Source organism: Elephas maximus, chromosome 4, assembly GCF_024166365.1.
Source record: "Elephas maximus indicus isolate mEleMax1 chromosome 4, mEleMax1 primary haplotype, whole genome shotgun sequence".
NCBI lineage: Eukaryota > Metazoa > Chordata > Mammalia > Proboscidea > Elephantidae > Elephas > Elephas maximus.
In genome coordinates this window covers 60,758,814-60,780,837 of record NC_064822.1, presented here as the reverse complement: position 1 = coordinate 60,780,837, position 22,024 = coordinate 60,758,814, and the positions used below count along the sequence as shown (strand labels likewise).

The 22,024-nt window shown below is 45.9% G+C and overlaps 1 protein-coding gene across 1 annotated transcript in view; it reads right to left on the bottom strand.

Annotated features, from left to right (window-relative positions):
* Nucleotides 1-2,744: 2,744 nt before the first annotated feature.
* The window catches only part of CCND2 (cyclin D2), a 29,826-nt gene continuing 10,546 nt past the window's right edge, over nt 2,745-22,024 (bottom strand). Inside the window, exons 4-5 of the mRNA XM_049882242.1 lie at nt 16,780-16,928; nt 2,745-5,860 (exon numbers count right to left, since the gene is read on the bottom strand). Of these exons, the coding sequence (XP_049738199.1) occupies nt 5,711-5,860; nt 16,780-16,928 (299 nt within the window). The 3' untranslated portion in view covers nt 2,745-5,710. The remainder of the gene's footprint in view (nt 5,861-16,779; nt 16,929-22,024) is intronic.

Sequence of the window (22,024 nt, the reverse complement as noted above, 5' to 3'; positions counted from 1 at the left end):
CTACCAATTGTTGTCAACAGTTCTGATATGATAAAGATATATACCATCGTGAAGACTGTTGTTTTTGTTTTGTGCCATTGAGTTGATTCCGACTCACAGCGGCCCTATATGACAAAGAACTGCCCCATGGGGTTTCCAAGGCTGTAATCTTTACAGAAGGAGGTCTCCAGGTCGTTTCTCCTGGAATGGTTGGTGGGTTTGAACCACAGACTGTTCAGTTAGCAGCCGAGCACTTAATCATTGTGCCACCACGGCTCCTTTATTCTGAAGACTGCTGGTCTATAAATAAGTCAAAATGGCCAGAAAAATTTAGGTCAAGGTGAGTTTATTGTCCAAATAGCGTAACCTAATTGCATCCAAAACCATTTTCAAATCCATCTTTAAACTAATCAGAAGAACAGGTTATTACTTTTTTAAAATCACTGAACACTGAACAGATATGACCTCTTTAAAAGGAAGCTGACTCTATCATGTCACAATCACAGCCAATAAAACGCCTCCAAACTTCCTAAAACCTTTCGTTTATACTATCATGCTACTTTAGCACTTTCTAGCATCCCGACCAAATAAACACCCACACCTCTTAAAGAGTACACTGCGAGAGAATAACATTGACTCGATATGGCCTCACACTCGTTTAAAGCAAAAAAAAAAAAAAAAGTAGTAAAAAAATGTCCGAGACTAGAAACTGTGTAACTGAGAGAGAAAGAGAAAGATCTGAGGTACATGCCAAAAGGGTAATGTACACAATGGAAAAAATCCAATGGCCCGGTGATCTGCTGGTTATTTAAGAGCTGGCCAGTAGTGGAAAAGAAAAAAAAAAAAAAACTAAAAAATTTAATTTTTAAGGACAGGCACCTGTAGAAATACATTGGGTACTGTAATGGCTACAGTCGCTAAGGCACTTTTTTCTCCACAGTAGGCTGCTGGCAAAGGACTCAAGATTGCAGCTACGGCATGTATGTATTTGTCGATGGCTTCTTCAAACCTGAGCCAAGAATCGGGTTTGATAGCCCAGCCAAGTTGAAAAGCAGAGACATACAAATGCAGGAGAATAGATCTGGCAGAAATGACTATTCTGGGTTGTTTAGAATCCAGCATCATTAAAAGCCATGTGGTGTAAGGAAGTCATAAACATCCTCTTGAATCTTCCTACCCTATTTTGTACAAACGGATGGCTGCCTGTGCAGCTCTTGACAACTGCGCTGAGCCCACACTGACAGAAGCCTGCACGCATTCTAAGCTACCGAGACTTTGTTGGCTTAGGGGGACTTCACCATCTCAGCACTAATTTCCCTTTTAAAGCTATTCTCAGGGTTGGACTGACTCAAAGATAAACAAAGAGGAATCCTTTTGGCTTAGAAGCCAACTGGCTTACTCAGACTTCCTCCCCATTCCTATTATTCCTGTTCCCTCACTACCAATATCATCGCCTTGAACTAGAAAATCAATATTTACATGTAATAAGGTGCAAGTCTACGTCTTCTCCTAGCCCTGCTCCCTGTGGCCCAAGGAGAGAAAACTCCTCTGCTCTCTGTGAGAAAGTCATGCTATCCAGCCTAGTGTCCTTATCCTGTCCATGCCAGAGATCACAGGGAAGTCTGGGGAAGCTCTCGAGGTGCTGGACTGAAGGAAAGCTATGGCTTCTCTGCAGAGAAGCCCATCTTGCTAGCAAAGGGATGCAGGGTGATGTGCACAGGGCTGCTTCCCCTCCGGCCTTGTCCTGTAAGCCCCTGCTGGAGGCCACAGCTTCTGAGCCAGGCATGCCCCTGACCCAGCTGATAGGGGAGGCAGAACAGAGCGTCTTGTAGAAACCATGTAGACCAAGAGTGGCCCAGCTGTAAGACACGATGTGCTCTTCAGTGGGGTCCTGGGGCAGTTTCAGAATACAGCTTCCTCTAGGAGCAGCCCCTTCTTTTAAGGAGCTCGAGTCTCAGCAAATGTGAGACTTTCTGCTGAGGGAACGGTCCCTTGCTTCCACCTGCAGGCTTCACGGCTGTTAGGTACCTGCATGGATTTTAACTACGCTTGGTATGTATTTTTGGCATACTAGGATCCCTCCCACCCAGGATTTGGCCAATATAGGGGAAGGAATGAAATTTGGCAGGCTAGGGGAATAACTTACCCCCCCTGATGGAGAAAATAACCCAAAACAAGAAGTAGAAAGACGAGAGAGAAAGGTAACAAGGTAGAAAAACACCAGAAGAGATTTGGAACCCCGTAAGTGGGAGGTGAGAAAGAGAAGGAAAGAAAAAAAGGGAGCAGGTTCAAATCCATAGGGAGGACTAAACCTTTCTGGGACAAAAAAAAAACAAGAAAACCAAGATCCAAGGAGAGGGCATGAGTCACTTTAACAAACCCAGGGTTCCTTCCTTTAACAGGGAGCAAGCAGGAAACCCAGACATCCCAGCACCCATCTGCATTAGCACATCCATACCTACCCGCCACACTAGGCCCCAAAGGATGTGGAAGAAAAAAAAAAAAAGCACCAGTGAAAAAATGGAAAAGTGGAAAATTACAGACCCCAAGTAGGGTCTGGTAAGCCTACTTCCTTCCTTATTTGTCAGGTTCTTTTCATTTGTTGCTTCTGCTTGAGCTTAGAGATTGGTCACTATTAAATATATTTGCACCTCATTTTTTCTTTAGGATCTAAGATGCCCAAGAACTCCAGGGACCATGTCTTCTCTGTTCTATGGGCTCCTTGGTACCCAGAAGAGTGTCCTGCGCCAAGTGGACTCTTGATGTTAAAAAAAAAAAAAAAAAAACAACTAGCTAACTTACTGGCTGCTTAGCTTTCCTCTCCAAAACTTTAGAATTAACCACCCCCTGCCACACTAGAAATTCCCTAGAATTCCAGGGTCATGCTAACTCACCAAGTCCTGATCCCTATACTTCTAAACACCCTTCAAGGGAGACTGACTCATCTGGAAGTTATCTCTGCAGAGAAGCAGCCTCTCCACCTCCTTCAACTACTATCCACTACTCATCAGACCTATTTCTCCTATCATGCCAATTCAATGTCATTTAAAACCTGAAAACCATTTGGTACCGCTTCACAGAGGACCTGGCCTTGCCTAATGCTCGCCATTGTCTAAGACAGAGGTGAGAGAAGGAATCAGCACAAATGCTGCATGCTAGATTACAAACCCACAGACGCAGACCTACAAAAACCTCTGAGATTATCCTAAACTGGGGGTGTCCATGCCAGGGAAGGGGAAGGAGAGGAGGGAAACTTTCAAGATGAAGGAGCCCTAAGCAGACGAAAGCCCTGCTTTTGAAAGGGCTGCAAGGGAAGGGTCTTCCAATAGCCTGCTGCAATTCTTCGTAGTCTGTCTCCTGATACCTGGTCCCTAGGTACAAGTTATGACTTCCTAAATCCATTGTATAAATGTTTGTGCTAAAAGTCTGCCGTGGTGGGATTCCTTGGTTCAATGCATTTTTTCCATCATGATGAGGATTACCGGAGTCAAAATGGGAGCCCGATGGCCTTCTTGACTGAAAAAGGTCCCTGGGTGTGAGACCGGGGGCCAAATCCATCTTGCCTTCCACCTGAGAGAGGTGTTCAGCCTCCTACCGCCTTCGCTATTCCCCACACTAATGGGCTCCCAAGCAGAAACTATACAGTTGTGAGGTATAATGAAAACAAAAATATGAATCGTCCTCTTTTGTAGTTATTGATTTTGTCCAGTAAACCTGAGGTAAAGAGTATGATCTTTGAAGAATGTGATCAGGAAAAAAAAAAAAAAAAACCCCAAGGAAAAAGGAAAAAAAACCCAACATGAATATGCTACCAGAAGAAAAACTATGGAACGGCTTTTCCAGTACGAAGTACTCATATCTTAACCATCTACGTCAGGACTTGGAATTTAAGCAGTAAAATAATATATTATAAAAATGTTTATAAAATAGCAGCACACTCTGTGAACATTACAGCTAGGTACTGTTAATGTGAATAAGAATGAATCTTAGCTTCGTAGCAGCGCAAAAAAAAAAAAAAAAAAAACTGAACAAAATAAAATGTAAAATCAGAGACCCTTAGATTTTTCTCCATCTTCAACCCTCATACTATGAAACAAGGCAGAATCTGCTTAAAAGTCTTCGAAGTAGCCCTGTTCTGATTTTTCTATTTTCTCAAAAAGGTATATAGTTTAACAAATAGCTTCATTACCTGTCAATTGCAATTGTGCAAAAAAAAAAAAAAATCAAAAACAGAAAGTTGTTGCTCCAACCTCTTTGCTAACTGAATGCCTCCAAGAAGTGGAGAGGAAAAAAAAAAAAAACCAAAAACCCAAAAATTCAAGTACGCTGAATACAACTTTGCAATAAAATTAACAAAAAACGGAAAAGGGAACAAAATGCCACGCCTTGATGTTCAGCTGTCTGTCTTTTGTACCAGCAATAACTTTTCTTTCCATGTCCAAAGGAGAAGTATATAGGTGGGAATTAAGATCCTTCTGTTTTAGTGACATCAAAATGGTAACAGATCTTTGTTTTTAGGCTTTTGTGAGGAATGTTGTGATGGGAATGTTGGTGGAAAAGGGTGTCTCTTGAGTTCTGGCAAGGCTGCCAAAACTATGTACCAGAGAATGTCAGATTTGAGAAGTTAATAGTAACCCAGGCTGGGAGTGGGAGGGGAAGAGGGAAGGAGAAGAGGGGAGGAGTTGATTCAGCATGATTTGCATAAACCATCCCATCTATCCCTTGGGAACAATTTTTTCAAAGTGCTTTTCGAATGGAATGGTTTATAACAATGCTAAACTGTGGACCAGACATGTCAATCAGCACCAAAAGTTAAGATTTTCCTAATAAGGGATGCCAAGTTCACACGACCCTCTTGAAAACAAAGATAAAAGATTGCATTCCAGATTCCCACCCTTGGCCTCCATCTGCCTCCGTTTCACATGAATTTTGGTTATGGCCCATAGCTTGATTCCCCCGTTAGATAAAAATATGGTGGTGTCTGCGAAGAACCATGTTTGGACGAAGAAGCGGGATGGCAAAAACCTAGAAACCCTGAAGCCAGCCAACCATCTGTGTCCAACTGGCAAAATAAAGCCTCTTCTTTTTTAGGTAGCAGCTACTGTCAACAGCAAGAGTACGTAAGGTAGAGATCCAACAACGCTTCTGACTTAGAACAAGGCGGTCCAGAGCAAAGGCGCTTCTACGTTCAAAATGGTTCAATCATGTTGAGAGATTGTTTTGTGTTCCCTCCCCGTCATGTCCCTCCTGATTTCTAATTCCTTCTTGAGTTCATTGCTTTGCAATCTAATCAAGCCATAAATGGCATACACAGTTCCTTGCAATTAACCTAAAAGGGGTGTAATGCGCTACTAGCTCGTAACATGAAAAAAAAAAAGCCTCCTCTAATTTGTTCCCGTATTTGCAGGCGTACATTTTCTCTAGCTACTTGGCATGTTTTCCTGAAAGCATTTTACTATATTACGTTTACATATTCAAACAGTAACTGCTCGCGTATATAAGGGGTTCCCTTCTGTTGTACTTCAAATAGGCACCAAATGCTTTTAATTATTCCGTTTTATAGGACCTTTTTCTCTCACTTCTAAAAGATCTTTAAATATGATCTCGGTGGGGGCGGAAATTTTTTTTTTTTTTTTAAGTTTCATCCTAAAACACGAAGAACAAAATATAACCAGAGGGAAGGAGAGAGCAGATTATGAACGCGCCTCTCCCCTTGGGCCGGCTATCATCCTCACAGGTCAATATCCCGCACATCTGTAGGGGTGCTGGCTTGGTCCAGTTCATCCTCCGACTTGCCACCATCACGCTGGTCCTGACGGAACTGCTGCAGGCTGTTGAGCAGCACGGCCTCGATCTGCTCCTGGCAGGCTTTGAGACAATCCTGGAGGGAGAAACAGCCCAAACCAGAGCGGTCAGCAAGATGAACACGGCACAGGGCCTCTTATGTAGAAAATACACATAACTCAAGCCTCACACAATCTCATGCCAGTCTTCCAGGTAGAACAACTGTGGAATAAAGGAGATGCATTCCCAGAGGGTCTGGAGGGCCTCAAGTCTCCAGACAGGGTCCATCCACCTGAAGCATCAGTATCACCTGGGAGCTTGTTAGAAATTCAGCATTTCAGCCCATTCTGGACCAATCTAATCACATCTGCATTTTAACAGGACCCCAGGTGATCTGTAGCACATTTGAGTCTGAGAACCACTGGCCTAGACAATGGTCTACTTAAGGAGAGCTGAAATGCACTGACCCTCATATAATCAGTGTGTTAAAAAAAAAAAAACACAGGTTGCTTACTTGCCACAGTGGCACAAACGGTATACACCTGACTACTAACCTAAAAAGGAGCCCTGGTGGCATAATGTTTAAGCGCTTGCTGCTAACAAAAAGATCGGCCGTTGTAACCCAACAGTGGTTCTGTGGCAGAAAATACCAGGTGATCTTCTCTGGTAAATATGACAGTCTAGGAAACTCTATGGCGCAGTTTTACTCTGTCATATAGGGTCGCTACAAGTTTGGAATTGACTTGATGGCGACAACTAATCTAAAGGCTGGCAGTTCAAACCCATCCAGCTGCACCGTGGAAGTATGGTCTGAGGATCTGCTTTCATAAAGATTACAGCCAAGAAACCCTACGGAGGAGTTTTATTCTGTAACACATACGGTTGCCATGAGTTGGAACTGACTTGATGGCAATAGATTTTTTTTTGTTGTTGTTGTTGTTCTTAATTCTCATAAGGTTCCCTTGGATGGTGCAAATGGTTTACATTTAGCTACTATCCAGCAGTTTTGCGGTTTGAATTCACCCAGTAGTGTCACAGAAGAAAGGCCTGGGGATTACTTCCATAAAGATCACAGCCAAGAGAAGCCTATGGAGCAGTTCGACTCTAACATGTGGGCTCACCATGAGTCGGAATCAACTTGACAGCAATGAGTTTGGTCTTGCGGTACCTCTCATAAAAACACAATACAGAACGTTTACAAAATTCTGATCATTTGAGATGTCCAGTTTGGGAATAAACAAGGATTTGCAGCACTGCTCTGGTATTAAGTCTATATTTGGTGGGGAAAATTCAGAGTGTGTTTGCCCCAGGTAGAGGAGTGTTAGCTGGGTGACGTGGAATACAATATCAAGTCAACTGCATCACCAGGAAGGGACTATGGGTCATACTCAAAGAACTACAGAAATTGCTCTTAGAAGATATTTTCCAGCCTCACCCCCCTGCAAGGCTGCATCTCTGCACTTTCTTAAATAGCATATGCATATGAAAGATGCATTAAACTGAATCTTCTCAGTTCTTGCCAGCTTAATATGTGCCTCCTTTCTGTTTGTTTCATCACAATTTTCCCTCACTGCCCAGAGATTACTAAGCACAAAAGGGAGCCCTGGTGGCGCACCGGCTAAGAGCTATGGCTGCTAAACAAAAGGTCAGCAGTTCGAGTCCACCAGCCGCTCCTTGGAAACACTATGGGGCAATTCTACCCTGTCCTATAGGGTTGCTTGTGAGTCCAGGTTTTTAAGCACAAAAGCATTATCTTTATTTTCCAAAGATGTAAAATAAAATCAGAATTAACTACCCAGGAGCAAAGTTTCCAAACCTCCAAATTTTCCTTTTCTGTTACCCATTCTGCATTTCCAACTATAGCTTTTTATGGGGGAGGGGTGGGGGGGGTGAAGAATTGCAGCAGGCCCAAGGCTAAGGATAGAAACGAAACATCACCTGGAATCTAACGATAATTAAAAGAGTAAAGGTTGTATTTGGTGCCCTCTCACTTTCCTTGGAGGGCAGCAGCTAAGTTATTAATCTCAGTTTTGGAAACCCTGGTGGCGTAGTGGTTAAGTGCTATGGCTGCTAACCAAGAGGTCAGCAGTTGGAATCCGCACGGCGCTCCTTGGAAACTCTATTGGGCAGGTCTACTCTGTCCTATAGGGTCGCTATGAGTCAGAATCGACTCGATGGCAGTGGGCTTGGTTTGGTTTTTAATCTCAATTTGGAAACTGGTGGAGCAGTGGTGAAGAGCTATGGCTGCTAACCAAAAGGTCGGCAGTTCCAATCTACCAGGCACTTCTTGGAAACTCTATGGGCAGTTCTACTCTGTCCTATAGCGTTGCTATGAGTCAGAATTTACTCGAGAGCAACAGGTTTGGTTTTGGCTGGAATCTCAATTTGGAGTCCCTGGATGGTGCAATGGTTAAAGTGACTGACTGCTAACTCAAAGGTCAGCAGTTTGAAACCACCAGCAGCTCTGCAGGAGAAAGATGCGGCAGTCTGCTTTTGTAGAGATTTACAGCTTTGGAAACCCTGTGGGGTTGCTACCAGTCAGAATCGACTCAACGATAGTGGGTTTGGTTTGTTTTTTTTTGGATGGTACAGATAGTTAACGTGCTTTCTGCTAACCAAAAGGCTGATGGTTTGAGTCCACCCAGAGGTGCTTTAGAAGACGTGGTGCTCTGCTTCCAAAAAACCAGCCACTGAAAACCCTATGGAGCACAGTTCTAGTCTGACACACACGGGGTCGCCATGAGTCATGGCACCTGGTACTGGTAAAGTGAGGGACAGGATAGCATTTATTCTAGGTTTGTTAAAGGCGTACTGTTAGCCAGACAGTGGAGATGTAGCGTTGAACAAGACAGACAAGACCCGGCAGCAGAGGTCTCCCCGCCAACCCTGACAAAACTGAGGTAAGAGTCATGGACTGCAACCAAGAACTTACTAGCATCTCTCAAGCTCTTCTGTGGCATCTCCTGGTTACCTCCTCTACTCTGACGTTCCCAGCCAGTGATCAGAAATCTGATGGTTCTCACCTGCGTCCCTGTACTGCTCTTCCCCATGTCCCTCCTCCAGGCAGTGCTGACAAGCTTGTTGAATGTGCTAGGTGGTGGTAAAGGACAAGAGCTTCATGTCTCTAAGGGCACTTGCACTTCAGTACAGGATACCTGAAAACCTTCAAGCTTTCTCATCTAAATTAATCTTACATAGAGGCCAAGCTAATACAACTCGTTGTCATCAAGTGAATTCCAATTCACAGCGACCCTACAAGACAGAGTAGAGCTGACCTACAGAGTTTCCAAGGAGTGCCTGGTTGACTCAAACTGCAGACCTCTAGGTTAGCAGCTGTAGCTCTCAACCACCATGTCACCAGGGTTTCCAAAGCTAATACGGGGGTCAATACATCAGACAAAATTGATGGCAGTCTAAGCTTCTCCTGAATGTCCCTTAGGAAGGTCTTACATCAGATGGTCAGTGGGTCCATGTGACACTGTCAGTTTGCATTCCAAAGCTGGAACAGACATCTCTGCCTCTATCTGATACCATATGGAGGCATTAGTTTGTGCTTAGGGTCCACGTTGCAGGAGTAACACCTATCAGTAAGCTAGGCTCACCATGCTGTGTGGAGATAACCACAGCCTGAGAAGCGAGCAGGAGGCGAGGATCCGAACAGCAGCATGCTCACTCTCCTTTCCTTCTCATGCTTACGCCCTCACCCCCTGCAAAAACTCACTGGTGGAATGCTTGGCCAGATAATTTCATACTATTTTCTTCTTTGTCTCTTTTCTTTCCTGGCAGAGAATAATTGGTTGAACTAAAAAAGTTAATGAGCGATACCCTTCCACTGGAGAGGTATTTCAGGAATGATTGAAGGGTATGTTTTCATTCCCACCCCCCGGGAAGCGGAGGGACTGAAATCAGAACCCCTCCATACCACAGAGGTAGTAACTGTATACCTGCCTGCATGGAAGACAAACCCTACCCAAAGCATGAGGCATGAAAAGTTTTGTTATTTAAAGGAGAAGGCAGAATTCTCAGCTGATCCAGGGACCTTGCCTGTACATGTGTGTGGGCGGGTGGGGAAAGGTGGGGTGGGTTATATAGACAGAAGATCGCTCTGAAACATTAAATTAAAAAAGAAATGCCTGTTAGGTGTCTACAATGAGGTATCTTTAAAGAAGGCTTCACATGATGTAGCGACTTGGTGAGTACTTTCAGAGGTGAAGTTTTTGTCTATGACCTCACTCCCCAACAAGAAACCTATCCAAAGGTCTTCCAGCCATTCCTGTGTGGCTTTCCTTCTTTGGAGGCTCTATTTTGACTCCACGGAGAGGTAACCTGGGTCACCACACCCTCTGCCCCAACAGTGTGACCACACCAGCATCCCTGAGAAAGGTGGTCCTCAAAATGGAGAAACTGGCCTCCAGAACAAAAAAGAAGTTGATTTCAGGCCATGTGAAGAGTCTTCTTCCCTTTTGGGTCATCGATATTCCACTTTTCCTGGTATTCAACCCTGCCTTCCAGCAGCCTGAGTCCTTAAAGGAACATTCTGAGAAAATCTTGCAAGAAGAGCGGGGACATTTGGCAGTCACTTCTACTGGACGTTCAGAGCCAAGGGACGTCATGATAACACGCACGTCAACAGTCACATTTACGTAAGCTCCAGCCAAGAACACAAGCACTGGCTTTTCTGAACAAAATAAGGATGTCATAGCTTTCATACAAAACACATACTTTCTTCCTTCTTCGGACCCATTTTAATTTCAGTCTAAATCATTACTATAGCCAGCTCTTAATCTTTGACTCTTCTTACTTGAAAAGAAAATGATGACTTAAACAGATACCTCAGGCATGACAGACCCTGAACCCCATTCTCATTCTCTTCTAGATTGATCCTGTGACAGAGCGGAAACTAAACCCCTGGGTCTCAATGGTGTTCCCCATTCCTGGAAAACTCTCCGGGGTCTCTGCCTAGCACTGCCTCCCCACGCTTCAGGTTCCATTTTTTAATTAGAGAAGCTTCAGAACTTAACTATTACCACCTCTAATTTCAATTGTGCAAATCTCTCATTCTGGCTAGATGAAAACTTCCTGAAGGCAAGAGCCTATCTTATATAGCAATGTAGAACATTCTACTCAATTATGAAGAGGCAGTCCAGCATCCCCCTTTCCTTGAGACAGAGCACACTCCCCACATACTAACGTCCTTGTTTGGTTTACAGGGGTCCTTCTACAACTCCTAAAGGGCCTGGGAATGTTCTGTGAGCCGACGGAAAGTGAAGGAAGAGGAGAATGTATGGCAGCACCATTACCTGCAACTAGAGAAACCAACTCCCCCACAGCCCCATTCTTGCCCCAGCAGCAGGGAAAGAGAGCACACGGGATAGGAGGGCAGGAATGACCTGAAGGAAGGAGAAGCCCTGCCTCCAATCTACCCAGGCTACTTCTGCTAGGCTGTCAAGCTGGGAGAAGGTACTATATAGGGAAGGGAGTTACAAAGCTCAAAGCGAAAAAGGAGGCAAAGCTGCTAAGAGTGGAGTCACAATACTTCATACGGACCAGGATTAAAAGACAACACAAATAACCACCGAATTAACAGAAACTGAGGGTCAGATCAAATACCCAAATGCTCTCATTGATGGCGAGGGCACTGAACCCCGAGAATTGAGGTGGCTTGTCCACCAGTTACACCCAGTTCAAAGCTGAGCTTGGCCTTAAAAAGAGCAAGCCTCCAATTTCAGAACTCATTTCCCCATACAACTCTGCTTCTTCCGGGCTCTAAGTAAAGACATATAGGGCAGAGAAGCTCTAAGGAAGGCAGCCAGCCCAAGCGGACAGAAAAAACGACAGTGCCTCCAATGAAAAGATGCTACATGCATGTAAAGTGCACCAGCCCGGGGACCTCTGCTTTCCGGCAACCTCCAAAAGCACCAGCCATTGTGTTAAGATGCCCCAAATTAAGCTGATTAAAAGGAAAGCCATAATGCTCGTCTGTCAGCCCAGACAGGTGGCACTCCACAGCGCTGGAGGTCGGGCAAACCTCCAACTTCTAGGATGATAGGTCCCCTCCCCTGGCCCCCCCTTGCCTGCTGCCCCCGCTCCCCCCGGCCTCGGAGTCCTGACAGCAGTGTTTGTGATCTCTAGCTCGTTACACGGGCTTCTGACTTCCTCTGCTTGCTGGCTCGGGCTCCGAGCCCTGCACCCTCCTCTGCCTCCATGAATGGGCTGACGGAACTCCTACCATTAGCCCTCAGTGTAACTGCATCACTCCATTGTCACCACACACGCACTGCACTCAACGGGAGAACAAAGGGCTGAATGAACCCCAGACCCGCAGCCAACTCAGGCAGAGACAACTTAGGAAACTATCTCATTCTTCCTTTCTTCACAGGCTCTTTGGCTTATTTCCTTGCATACAAAATGAGGCCCACAGAAAAAATGAGGCAGGAGAGGGAGGCATCAGCCCCCAATCCTATTCCTTCCACCTCCCCACCCCCAGCTTTCCTTCCAACTCTTCAAAGGTTCTTGACCATAGGCCCTGTAAGTCCACAAAAGACAGTCTCAGTAGGATAGGTGCCTTCAGAGCAGGCTGTGTGTGAATGGGTGAGGGTATCGGTGCTTCTAGCTAAGGGGGGGCGATAGGGCGATGCTGGGGACCCTATAAACAGCATGCAGTCAAAATTGAGACTTCTGCACTGCTAATTAGTCTTTAACAGCTGACTGACAACCAGAATTATAAAATGCCAGGATGACTAAAGGAAGGGGCACCATGCAATCTTCTCCGGGGATATTTAAGAATGAGACAGATTTTTTATTTAACTCAGGTGGAGAAGAATGGATAAAATGACCAGATGACTACAGTCTATGTATCTGTTCTATTCAGTATCTTCCAATAAATTCACCAGTCTTTATGGCCTGTGAGCCTCGATTCTACTTTTTAATGGAAGCCCGTCACATGTGAGTCGGTAAGGTTAAACTCAGGGTTTCATCCTAAAAGGTCCCTGACATGGCCAGTGAAACCTGTGAGAGCCGGAACTCGGAAGGCCTACCTTCTTTTTTTCCGGGTCTCCCAAGCTTTCCACTTTTGACACAGTATAGTCTTATCACTTCTCTGCTGTTTATTTTAGTGGAAGATATTTTAAGTTTTCCTTCCCTGACAGGTTTCCGCCTTACACAGGTCCTGGCTTTCTCAGGTTTTACTGTAATCAATGCTAAAAACACAAAGTCTTCTAAAAGGCATGGGGAAACCAAAGAAATAGAAACATACTTGAGACTCATCTGCTCGCCCTTTGTCCTTCCTTCCTTCCTTCCTCCTTCCCTCCCTCCCTCTCCTCAGCCTCACTCCCCCATGACTCTGCCAATTGGGTCTTGTTCAAGAGGTTCTATAGACAAGGCAACAGTGAGATAAATGCTGGCACAGGGCATGGACAAAGTGCTGAGGGACGGAAAAGGAACCTCAACTCTGCCTGGGGGTGCTGGGACAGGTTCACCAGGGAACCAGGGCAGCCGATCCCTCCTCTCAAACTTACCCTTGGCAACGGAAGCCCTGGTAGAAGTCCCCCCTAAAAGCCAGAGCTGGCTAGTGTCTGTTTTTAGCAACACTTATGACTGGAAGGAAAAAGTACTTAAAATATACCACCCTCTGAGACTTTTATTCCCTGTAAAACTGTCAGGCTTCTCACTCAGCTTTCTCTTTGGAATGAAGCATTCCGGTTTATTTTGGCAACCAGAAGGAGCAACAAAGACTAACTTCTCAGAGCCGAATGGCTCCCTCCTATCAAAGCTATCTGCTGCTGGCCAATGAGCCAGAGAAACGGTTGTGGCAATCCCAGAGAAATGCAAGGGACCTTCCTTCAGCAGTGTGATCCCTGACAATCCATGACCTGTCACCTACGGCGACAGGGAACACTGTAAAGTTGGAGAGATAGCAAAGTCACGGTGCTCAGAGGGACCAGAGCAGAGCTTCAGGGACTCCAGGGTAAATGGAGTGTTGAGCTCTTTCTAATCCTTATTTGTCAGCGCACTATAGCTAGAGGGCAAAATGTGGTTGTGGGTATTTGACTTCTTGGTGGGAGAGCTCAACATGAACCACTGGGTGTTTCACAGTGTGGCCCGGAGAATATTTTCTATTGCCAAGTATACTCTGCTTGAAGGCCTGCCATTCTGCATGAGGCCTCAGGTGCATCTTCCTCTGACTGGATACCCTATAGCATTTATAGTTCACAGTACATTATTTAACAGTCATGCATTTATGATCTTAAACAATTTGCTACAGTTTTGCACATGTTTGCTCCCAGTTTTCCACATAATCGTTAACTGAAGGCAGGAACTTCACCTTCTGTTTTCCATGCATTCCTGTCTGTCCTGGCTCACCTACCTACCTGCTAACACAGGCCAACAGCTCAGAAGTACAACTTGACTGCCTCTAAATGCTAATGCATTCTGAGTTCTTGTCCTTTGAATTTTCTTCATTCCTTCGTCTCCTCAGGAGCTGATGGATGGGCTGAGATTTAACATTTGGGAAATTGGATATACATTAACAGCCTAGCCAATGCTTCTCAAACCTTTCCACTAAAAAAAATTAAAAAGTCCTAGAAATGAGGGAACAAGTACCCCCAGGGAGATCTGAGGATGCCAGAGGTAAGCTTGGAACTTACGGAGGTCTCAAATTTTACCTGAAAAAGTGGCATGAATTTTGCATTCTACTGAGTATCCTTGTGTTTGGTTTTTAATGTTAAAGTGTTTAAATTATTTTATATCAGGAGCCTTGCGTGGCCCAGACCCACTGGCGATAATGAGGCGTGTGTGCTCCAGCTGAGAAACACCAGGTGCCATGCAGTCAATTCCAACTCATGGCGAGCCTGTAAGTGTCAGAGTAGAACTGTGTTCCATAAGGTTTTCAGTGGCTAATTTTTTGGAAGTAGATCACCAGACCATTCTTCCGAAGCACCTCTGGGTGGACTTGAACCATCAACCTTTTGGTTAGCATGTTAACCGTCTGCACCACCCAGCGACTTAAGAAACACAGCCCAGGCCCATTAGAGAAACCAGATACAACTCTGTAACTGGGGTGTATAGCATGAGACCTCTAAACTGGCTTTGTAGCCATTTAGCCCAGTCTCACAGCTGTCTTGAATGGGCTGGTTCCATACTATTTGAAAAGGACAGGGAGCTTCTCTAGGAAGAGCTGGCAGACTTGTTTGCCATCCTGAAAAGTAAGGTACATCCCTAGAGCCTCTGTGGTCCCCACCAGGAATGATCTCTGTCCATTAGAAATCAGTAAGGGGCGTGGAAAAAAGATCTGGGAGAAGGCTGGAAACCCATGGGGAGACAGACCAGCCAATCAGAGTAGGTTTATAAATATCTGAAAGAAGTTACAAAGCCAGGGTCAAACTCCTGTCACTGACATTTTTGTCTCTGGGGTACAGGAAAGGATTGTCTTTAGCAGGTTGGAAGTCTGTTGGTAAGGCTGCCTTAATAGGAGATATTCAGAAAAAAATATGCTTCTATGTTAAGTTTCTATGTGAAGTTTTGCCCATAATTTTTCCTAGGAGGATTAGAAAAGCATTCTTCATGCAGCACTGAAGAGGTCTTTTTATTTTTATTTTATTGTGCTTCAGATGACAGGTTGAAGGAGTCTTTTAAATCTGCATCTTGGAGCTCATTCTTAAAAAACATATCTTTTGGAAACTTCGTCATTTAAAAAACTTTTAAGACAGCAGTGTGTCAGAGGAGGACCCTGGATTTGTTCCATCAGGTCCTAAACACTTCCCTGGAGCAGGCTTTCCTTGTGCCGGTAAAAAATTCCAAGGTGAAATACATAGGAGGTAGTGAGAACGCAAGCAGGCTGCAGCCTTAGGCCCTCTGAGGTTTTCACCTTCTGCTCGGCAATATCCAAGGGGAGTGGAAACCACATTATCCCTTAACTCAATATATTCCCACATTAGGGCATTCTAAATCCCCTTGGAATGTCCAGAGGGTGTCATCGAGAAGTTCCCCTGCATTCTTGAGCTTCGCCATGGTGACTCATGAGGGCCTCAAAGCCAACACCCCTCTCTCGAGCTGCCTTCAAACCAAAGGCCTTTTTGAAACAAAAAGATCCCAGTAGCTGCAGCATGGGTGGGGTGTAAAGTTCACTGGCCAGGAGTTGGGGCATCGAGGTTCTAGTCCTCATTCTGCTACTGCTGCCTCCACCCCTCACCCCAAGGCCCCAGGCTGGCCACTTTAGTTAGTTCTCTGGGCCTGCTGTGTGAAACACAGGGACTCCCTCTCTGATCTCTCAGCACCATACAGGCTCTGCAACTTCTAGGACTGTAATTTCCTACCAGCTAAATTCAGGGCCTCACATGACCCTGATCTGTGTCAAAACCTTTCTTCTAAGGAGCTTCAGATTCTGGCAGCCAGAAGAAGGTAAAGTGCCACTGGGCTGTCCACAGGGCACAGAGGATGGAAAAATCTGCTGCTAATAATAGTTCCTTGAATTTGTACAGCACTTTATTCTTTTTAAAGTGCTTTTAATCCATTACTACATTGAACAAAAAGGAAGTGAGAGACAGGAGGGGCTGAGAGGTTTGCTCAAGGCCAGACACCCCGCTAATGGTGGGGGCATCTCTTGCGCCTTTGCTTCCTCTCCTGCAGCAAGCTCCTGGTTCTAATTGTCCCTTCTCCTTGGGGGCCTTTGCAGCCTTAACCTGTGTGAGCAAACACGCAGCACTGTTTCCTGCTCCACGCTGGAGGAGAGGCAGCCTGACAGCGTGGACATAAATGGAAGTGGAGCAGCAATTCAGGCCCACTGGGAAGCCCTCGCCACACAGGACAATTAGTAAACACCCTTCCCTCTCCCCTTGTATCTGCCTGCTCTGTTCTTTTCTGTATTTGATGGCGTGCAGGCTTTCAAAAACTTAAAACGACGTCTCACCTGCTCCTTTTAGGACTACCGTGGGCGTCCGTCTTAGAAAAGAGAAACCAAAAATGCGCCTCTGTCTTTCTTTGAGCTGAGGAAAGAAAGGTCTGGTCTTGGCCACCTACCACGTCCGTGTTTGTGATCTTGGCCAGCAGATCCGTCAGGGCATCACCAGTGAGCGAGCTCACGTCCTCATCCTGCTGGAGCCCACAGATGGCTGCTCCCACACTTCCAGTTGCAATCATCGATGGTGGATACATGGCAAACTTAAAGTCTGCAAAAAAGAGGGAAGGGTCAGGGCAGGGGAAGATTTTGGTTCCCGGAGTTCCCCAATCTGTAAATACTCACAGAAGTAACGTGGCAGTGGGTCAGCTACATGAGCTTACCCTGTAGGCACATCCTTCTCGAGTCCTTCATTCACAAAAAGCCACACTACTTATTTGTCATCATTGTGGCTATCCCTGAGTGGCACAGTCTGTGTCTGACTACTAACCTAAAGGTTGGTGGTATGAACCCACGCAGTGGTATCACAAAACAAAGCCCTGGTGATCTGCTTCCATAAAAGATGAGAGCAAAGAAAACCCCATGGAGCAGTTCTACTGTAACACTTGGGGTCACCATGAGTCAGCATTCCCTGAAGACAACAGGTTTGTTTCTTTGATGGCTACTCCAGATTTAAAACGAGGAGACTATGGCACAGGCACTGGTCTAAGCAGGGAAGGTGAGAGCTTACCTAAGGGCTCATGGTAAATTCACAGAGAACTCAAGCTCCCCCCACAAACTGAAGTTCCACAATCACACGAGGGGTGACCAGGTACAAGTTACATTTCTCAGCTCTGGCGAGGCAGGAGGCGGAGTGAGACATGGTCTCCCTGGGGGTGGGCTAGAGCATAGGATGTTGAGACCAGCACACAGATAAGACACCCTCTGTGCCATCCTAGAGGCATAATCCAAGGGCTCTAGAGGCTGTAAGGAAGCAAAATTACTGGCATTTGGGGGATCAGGCAAGAGCTTATAAAGAATGATAATCCAGAAGAGAGCTTGTCGAATTCCCTGGGCAGGCAGCTGATTCATCCAAAACAACAACCAAAAAGACCATTTTATAATAAAGGGAATGAAGTGAGAGAGCAGCAATACAAGCGGCTAAAGTTCACACCGTGTCCAGTTTCTGGACCAATGCTGAAGACTCTAAGAACATAAGGGCAGGAGGACAGGACTTGAATCAAGCATCAAAGGTGACACACTACACCCTAACCAATGCTTGCCTTGGCTGGGACTTTACAGCTCATGAGCCTGAGGGTCCCATTTTCTTTGTGGCAAAAAAGAGTGGTTTGCTAGAGAAGCAGAAAATGAGAATAAATTTGGGGGACTCAAAGCCCTCTTCCTACTTCCATTTCTCCAAGAGCAAAACCAGAAGATGCTGCTATGCACCCGGTATCGGGGCTCAAACACCTCGCCTCCTCTGAGCTGTCGCCCAGGCAGGCTGGCTGCTGACCACCATCCAGCTATTTCTCCATCCATCAGTGGGAGAGAGATGTCCACCTTACTCCTGTTACTGTTGTTAACAGGAATTACCAACAGTACCATACCTGACACACATTTAATTCATATATTAATCGTATAAAGTGCACACAATTATTACTCTCGTGCTTTGGGTGAGGAACCTGAGGCTTTGAGAGCTTCAGCTGTCCTTACCCCTGACTTATGTTGATATGCTGAAAAGATTATAGTTGCCATTCATCCTAGTAACAGACCCGGCATGGGGCAGGTTGTTCATGGTCTGCTCTCTCACATTGTTGTTGGGTGCCATTGAGTTGATTTCCAACTCATAGCAACCCCATGTGACAGAGCAGAATGGCTTCATAGGGTTTTTTGGGCTGAAATCTTTACAGAAGCAGATTGCCAGGTCTTTCTTCCGTGGAGTCACTTGGTGAGTTCAAACCTACAACCTTTCGGTTAGCAACTGAGTGCTTAACCACTGCACCACCACAGCACCTTAGTTTCACCTTACTCCAGTGAATTACTGTACACGGCAATGGAAGAGGTGTGTGTGTACAGGTGTGTGTGTCTGTGTGGTATAGAAGGAAGACGTGGGCCACCTGGAATTATACCAAAAATCTTAGGGTGAACCTACAAAACCAGGTAAACCTAGCGTTTCCCCTTCTTCCTAATCAATGCTCTATCATAAACACATATTCTATAGGAGCACTTTTAAGGGCGACCCCATTCCCCTAGCTGGATCGCTTAGGGCATCAGGGACTGCCCTCCATCTCGGCTGAATCCCATTTAGGCAGAACACGTCTGTCTCTCTCCTTGGCTCTCTTTTCAGTGCTTTTTCAGATATCTTTCCTTAGCACAGTCGCCATTTCCACCTCTTGGGGGACTTACATTATGGTGCTCCCCTCAAAGCCTGCTGTCCACTGGCCCCTCCTGTGCCTTCTCTTCCAGTGGACAGAATGAAAAAGCCGGCCTCCCTGCCTCCTGCTCTGCTGTAGGTCTGCTTCCACATGGGGCCACATGAGAGTGTTTCTCTGCCCAATAACCTCGTTAGCTCCCCCCTGCGACATTCATAATGCAAGGGAGGCAGCCAGCTCATGGCCTGGGGCCCACAGAGGCCCCGGGTGGAAGCATCTGGCAGGGAAGGGGCAGGAGAATATCCCTGGTCCTCCCTTCCCTCTGCCACAGGCCTCAGAACCAGGAAGCAAACCTCACACATGCCTACCCTTGTAGTCCACAGCCTGCATCACCAACTCCTATTTTCAGCGTATTATTTAATTTCTGGCAGCCAGGTGTACATGTAGGTTGTCCCGGGGTGGGGGGTTTGAGGGCCAGGGGCAGAGGTTGCATAGAGGAACTATTCCTTCTCCTTCGTTTTCTTTGTTTTATAAGAAAATGCTAAGGGGAGTCCTTTCCTTGGGGACTAGATGGCACTGTGTGCATGAACATGGCTGCCTCAGCCGTTCAGACTGGCACAGACTGGAGGAGCCTACCCACGGCAAGGTAAGAAGAGCTGCTGGAGGACAGGCTGGCTATGCCCCTCTCCCCTGCCGCCCATTACAGCAGAAAACCAGGGCCATCCTCTAGCTCCCTGAGCACCTGCTCAGCTTTCCTCTGGGTTAGTCAACTACTGAGGCAACATGAGCAATAAAGCCAGGCCCAGGCTGTGGGAGTTCGGCAACCCACTTCCTCCCTCGAGCCTCTGCATTCTCATTCATCTAATAAGGGGTTGGGCGAGATCAGTGTTTCTCAAACTTCTCTTTGCAACCCTTAGTAGGTTACTGAATTCGTTTGTAGGTCGTGACCAGCGTCTTATTTACTTTACTGCATACAACAGGATAGTAAATATCAAAAGGTATTGTACACAGTAACAGTAAACATTGTTTTGAGGTTTTTGTATCATTTTATGCGCATCCATGTGTATCCTGAGTCGTGATATAAAATGTATCTCTTCTTTCATGGTTCAGGTCAAAAGGTTTGAAGACACTAGATGGGGTAATCTCCCAGGTGCCTTTCAGCTCTCATTTGTCCTGACTTGAGGATCTGGGATGAGAATGACCCCCAAGGAGAAGAATGAGAGAGACAGCAGAGAGGAACGTGGCTTCTGCCAGCCAGCAAAGTCACAAGCGTCCACCTATCCCTTTCCAGAGCAGCACTAGTTCCATGTGGTATTAGAACCACACTCAGGGACCAGCCCCTCCTCCCTCTGCTCCCCGACTCTGCTGAGTTGGGAGAAAAGAACAGAGAAAAAACACACAAATGAAACATCTGAAGGGTCGTGTCCTTGTACCACCTCCAGTCCACCGCCCCCCACCCTGAGGAAAATCCCACTCAATCCATTACTGAAAACCTTAAACTCCAGCTATGTAACAGGATGGAGAAACGTTCACTATGTCTACTTGGGGCCATGGGGGCAGAAAACGAACCTGCATGCGTGCATGCTATGGCCAAGATTAAAAACCAAACCCAAATCCCGCCTGTTGCTGGAGTCCATTCTGACTTAGAGCAACCCTACAGGTCAGAGTAGAACTGCCCCATAGGGATTCCAAGGAGCTAGCTGGAACTGCTGACCTTTTGGTTGGCAGCCAAGCTCTGAACCACTGCGCCACCAGGGCTCCATGACCAACACTACGATCTTCCTCCCCACCAAAAAAAGTTCACATGTATGTGTGTGTGTGTCTACATACACACCAATACGCGTTTTCATAACGTCATATAAAAACATATGTATACCTATTAACGAACTAGAAGTATACACAGAAAATGAAAACCTTCTCATTAAGTGGGGAAATACAAGTTTATAAAAAATTTTTTTAATATCATTTTAGTTTATCAAACAAAATCAGGTAGAAATCTCTAAATTTCTTGGTCAAAAACACCAGCGAGCTATAGCTTACTGCAGAAGTCACATGCAGGTGGGAGGGTCTCTCCTTTCCACCCTCAGCTGCCCACCTGGAAAGGTGAGCTGTCAGTGACTTCCTAAAACCCCGCCTCCTTCCGCAAAGTGTGAGGCAATTAAGTGCTCAGTGATCCTCCTGACCAAGTCACTACAACCTGTTCCTCCCTGTTTCAGGCATCATGGATGATACAAAAAAAAAAGTCTAACATTGTTCGCACTCCAAGAAGACAGGCGTCATCTTCGGCTGGGACAACAAGTTGTTAGATAAAAATACGGCATAGCATGGTATGTGATAAACGGCTAAGAAGTACATGGGTGACTTCTAAAGACACTTCTCAAAGAACGGGGGCATTCAAGTGGAATAGAAGCAACTGCAGACACTTCTTAAGCGAAGTGTCCAAGGGGATGGGAAGGATTTGGATGACTGAGACAACGTCTCCGAGAGTTGGAAGGTGTAGTGCGTGGAGTCTGGGTGGCTCCCAGTCCTGTCCCCAATCCCCATCAGATATAGGGAAGTTCTTCCTCCAGGCTGCTGCATCTGGGCACCTGAACAATGCACCCGGCCATGGAGGAAAGAGGTTGCCCCAGTGCCTAGGGCTCCAGCTCACCTCCTGCAGGAATAGAGAGAGGCACTCTGGGGCACTACAGCTCATGGTTTAGAATGCTGGCTCTGGAGTCAAACAGGGATTGAATCTCTGGTCCATCACCTACCAGCTGTGTGAAGGTGGGGAAGTTACCTGACCTCTCTGAGTCTCAGTTTTCTCATCTGCAAATAAGGATAATAGTAATACTCTCATAGAGTTGTTCCGAGGATTAACTACAATAATCCATTTAAAAGCACAGTGCCTTGCTCATGGTAAGCAATAAAGGTCAGCCCCCCATCATCATCACCACTCATTACTACCGGAACTCCCTGTGGGATGGTAATAGGCTATATGACTATGAAGATTCTCTTCAGAGTCTGGAGGATGAGG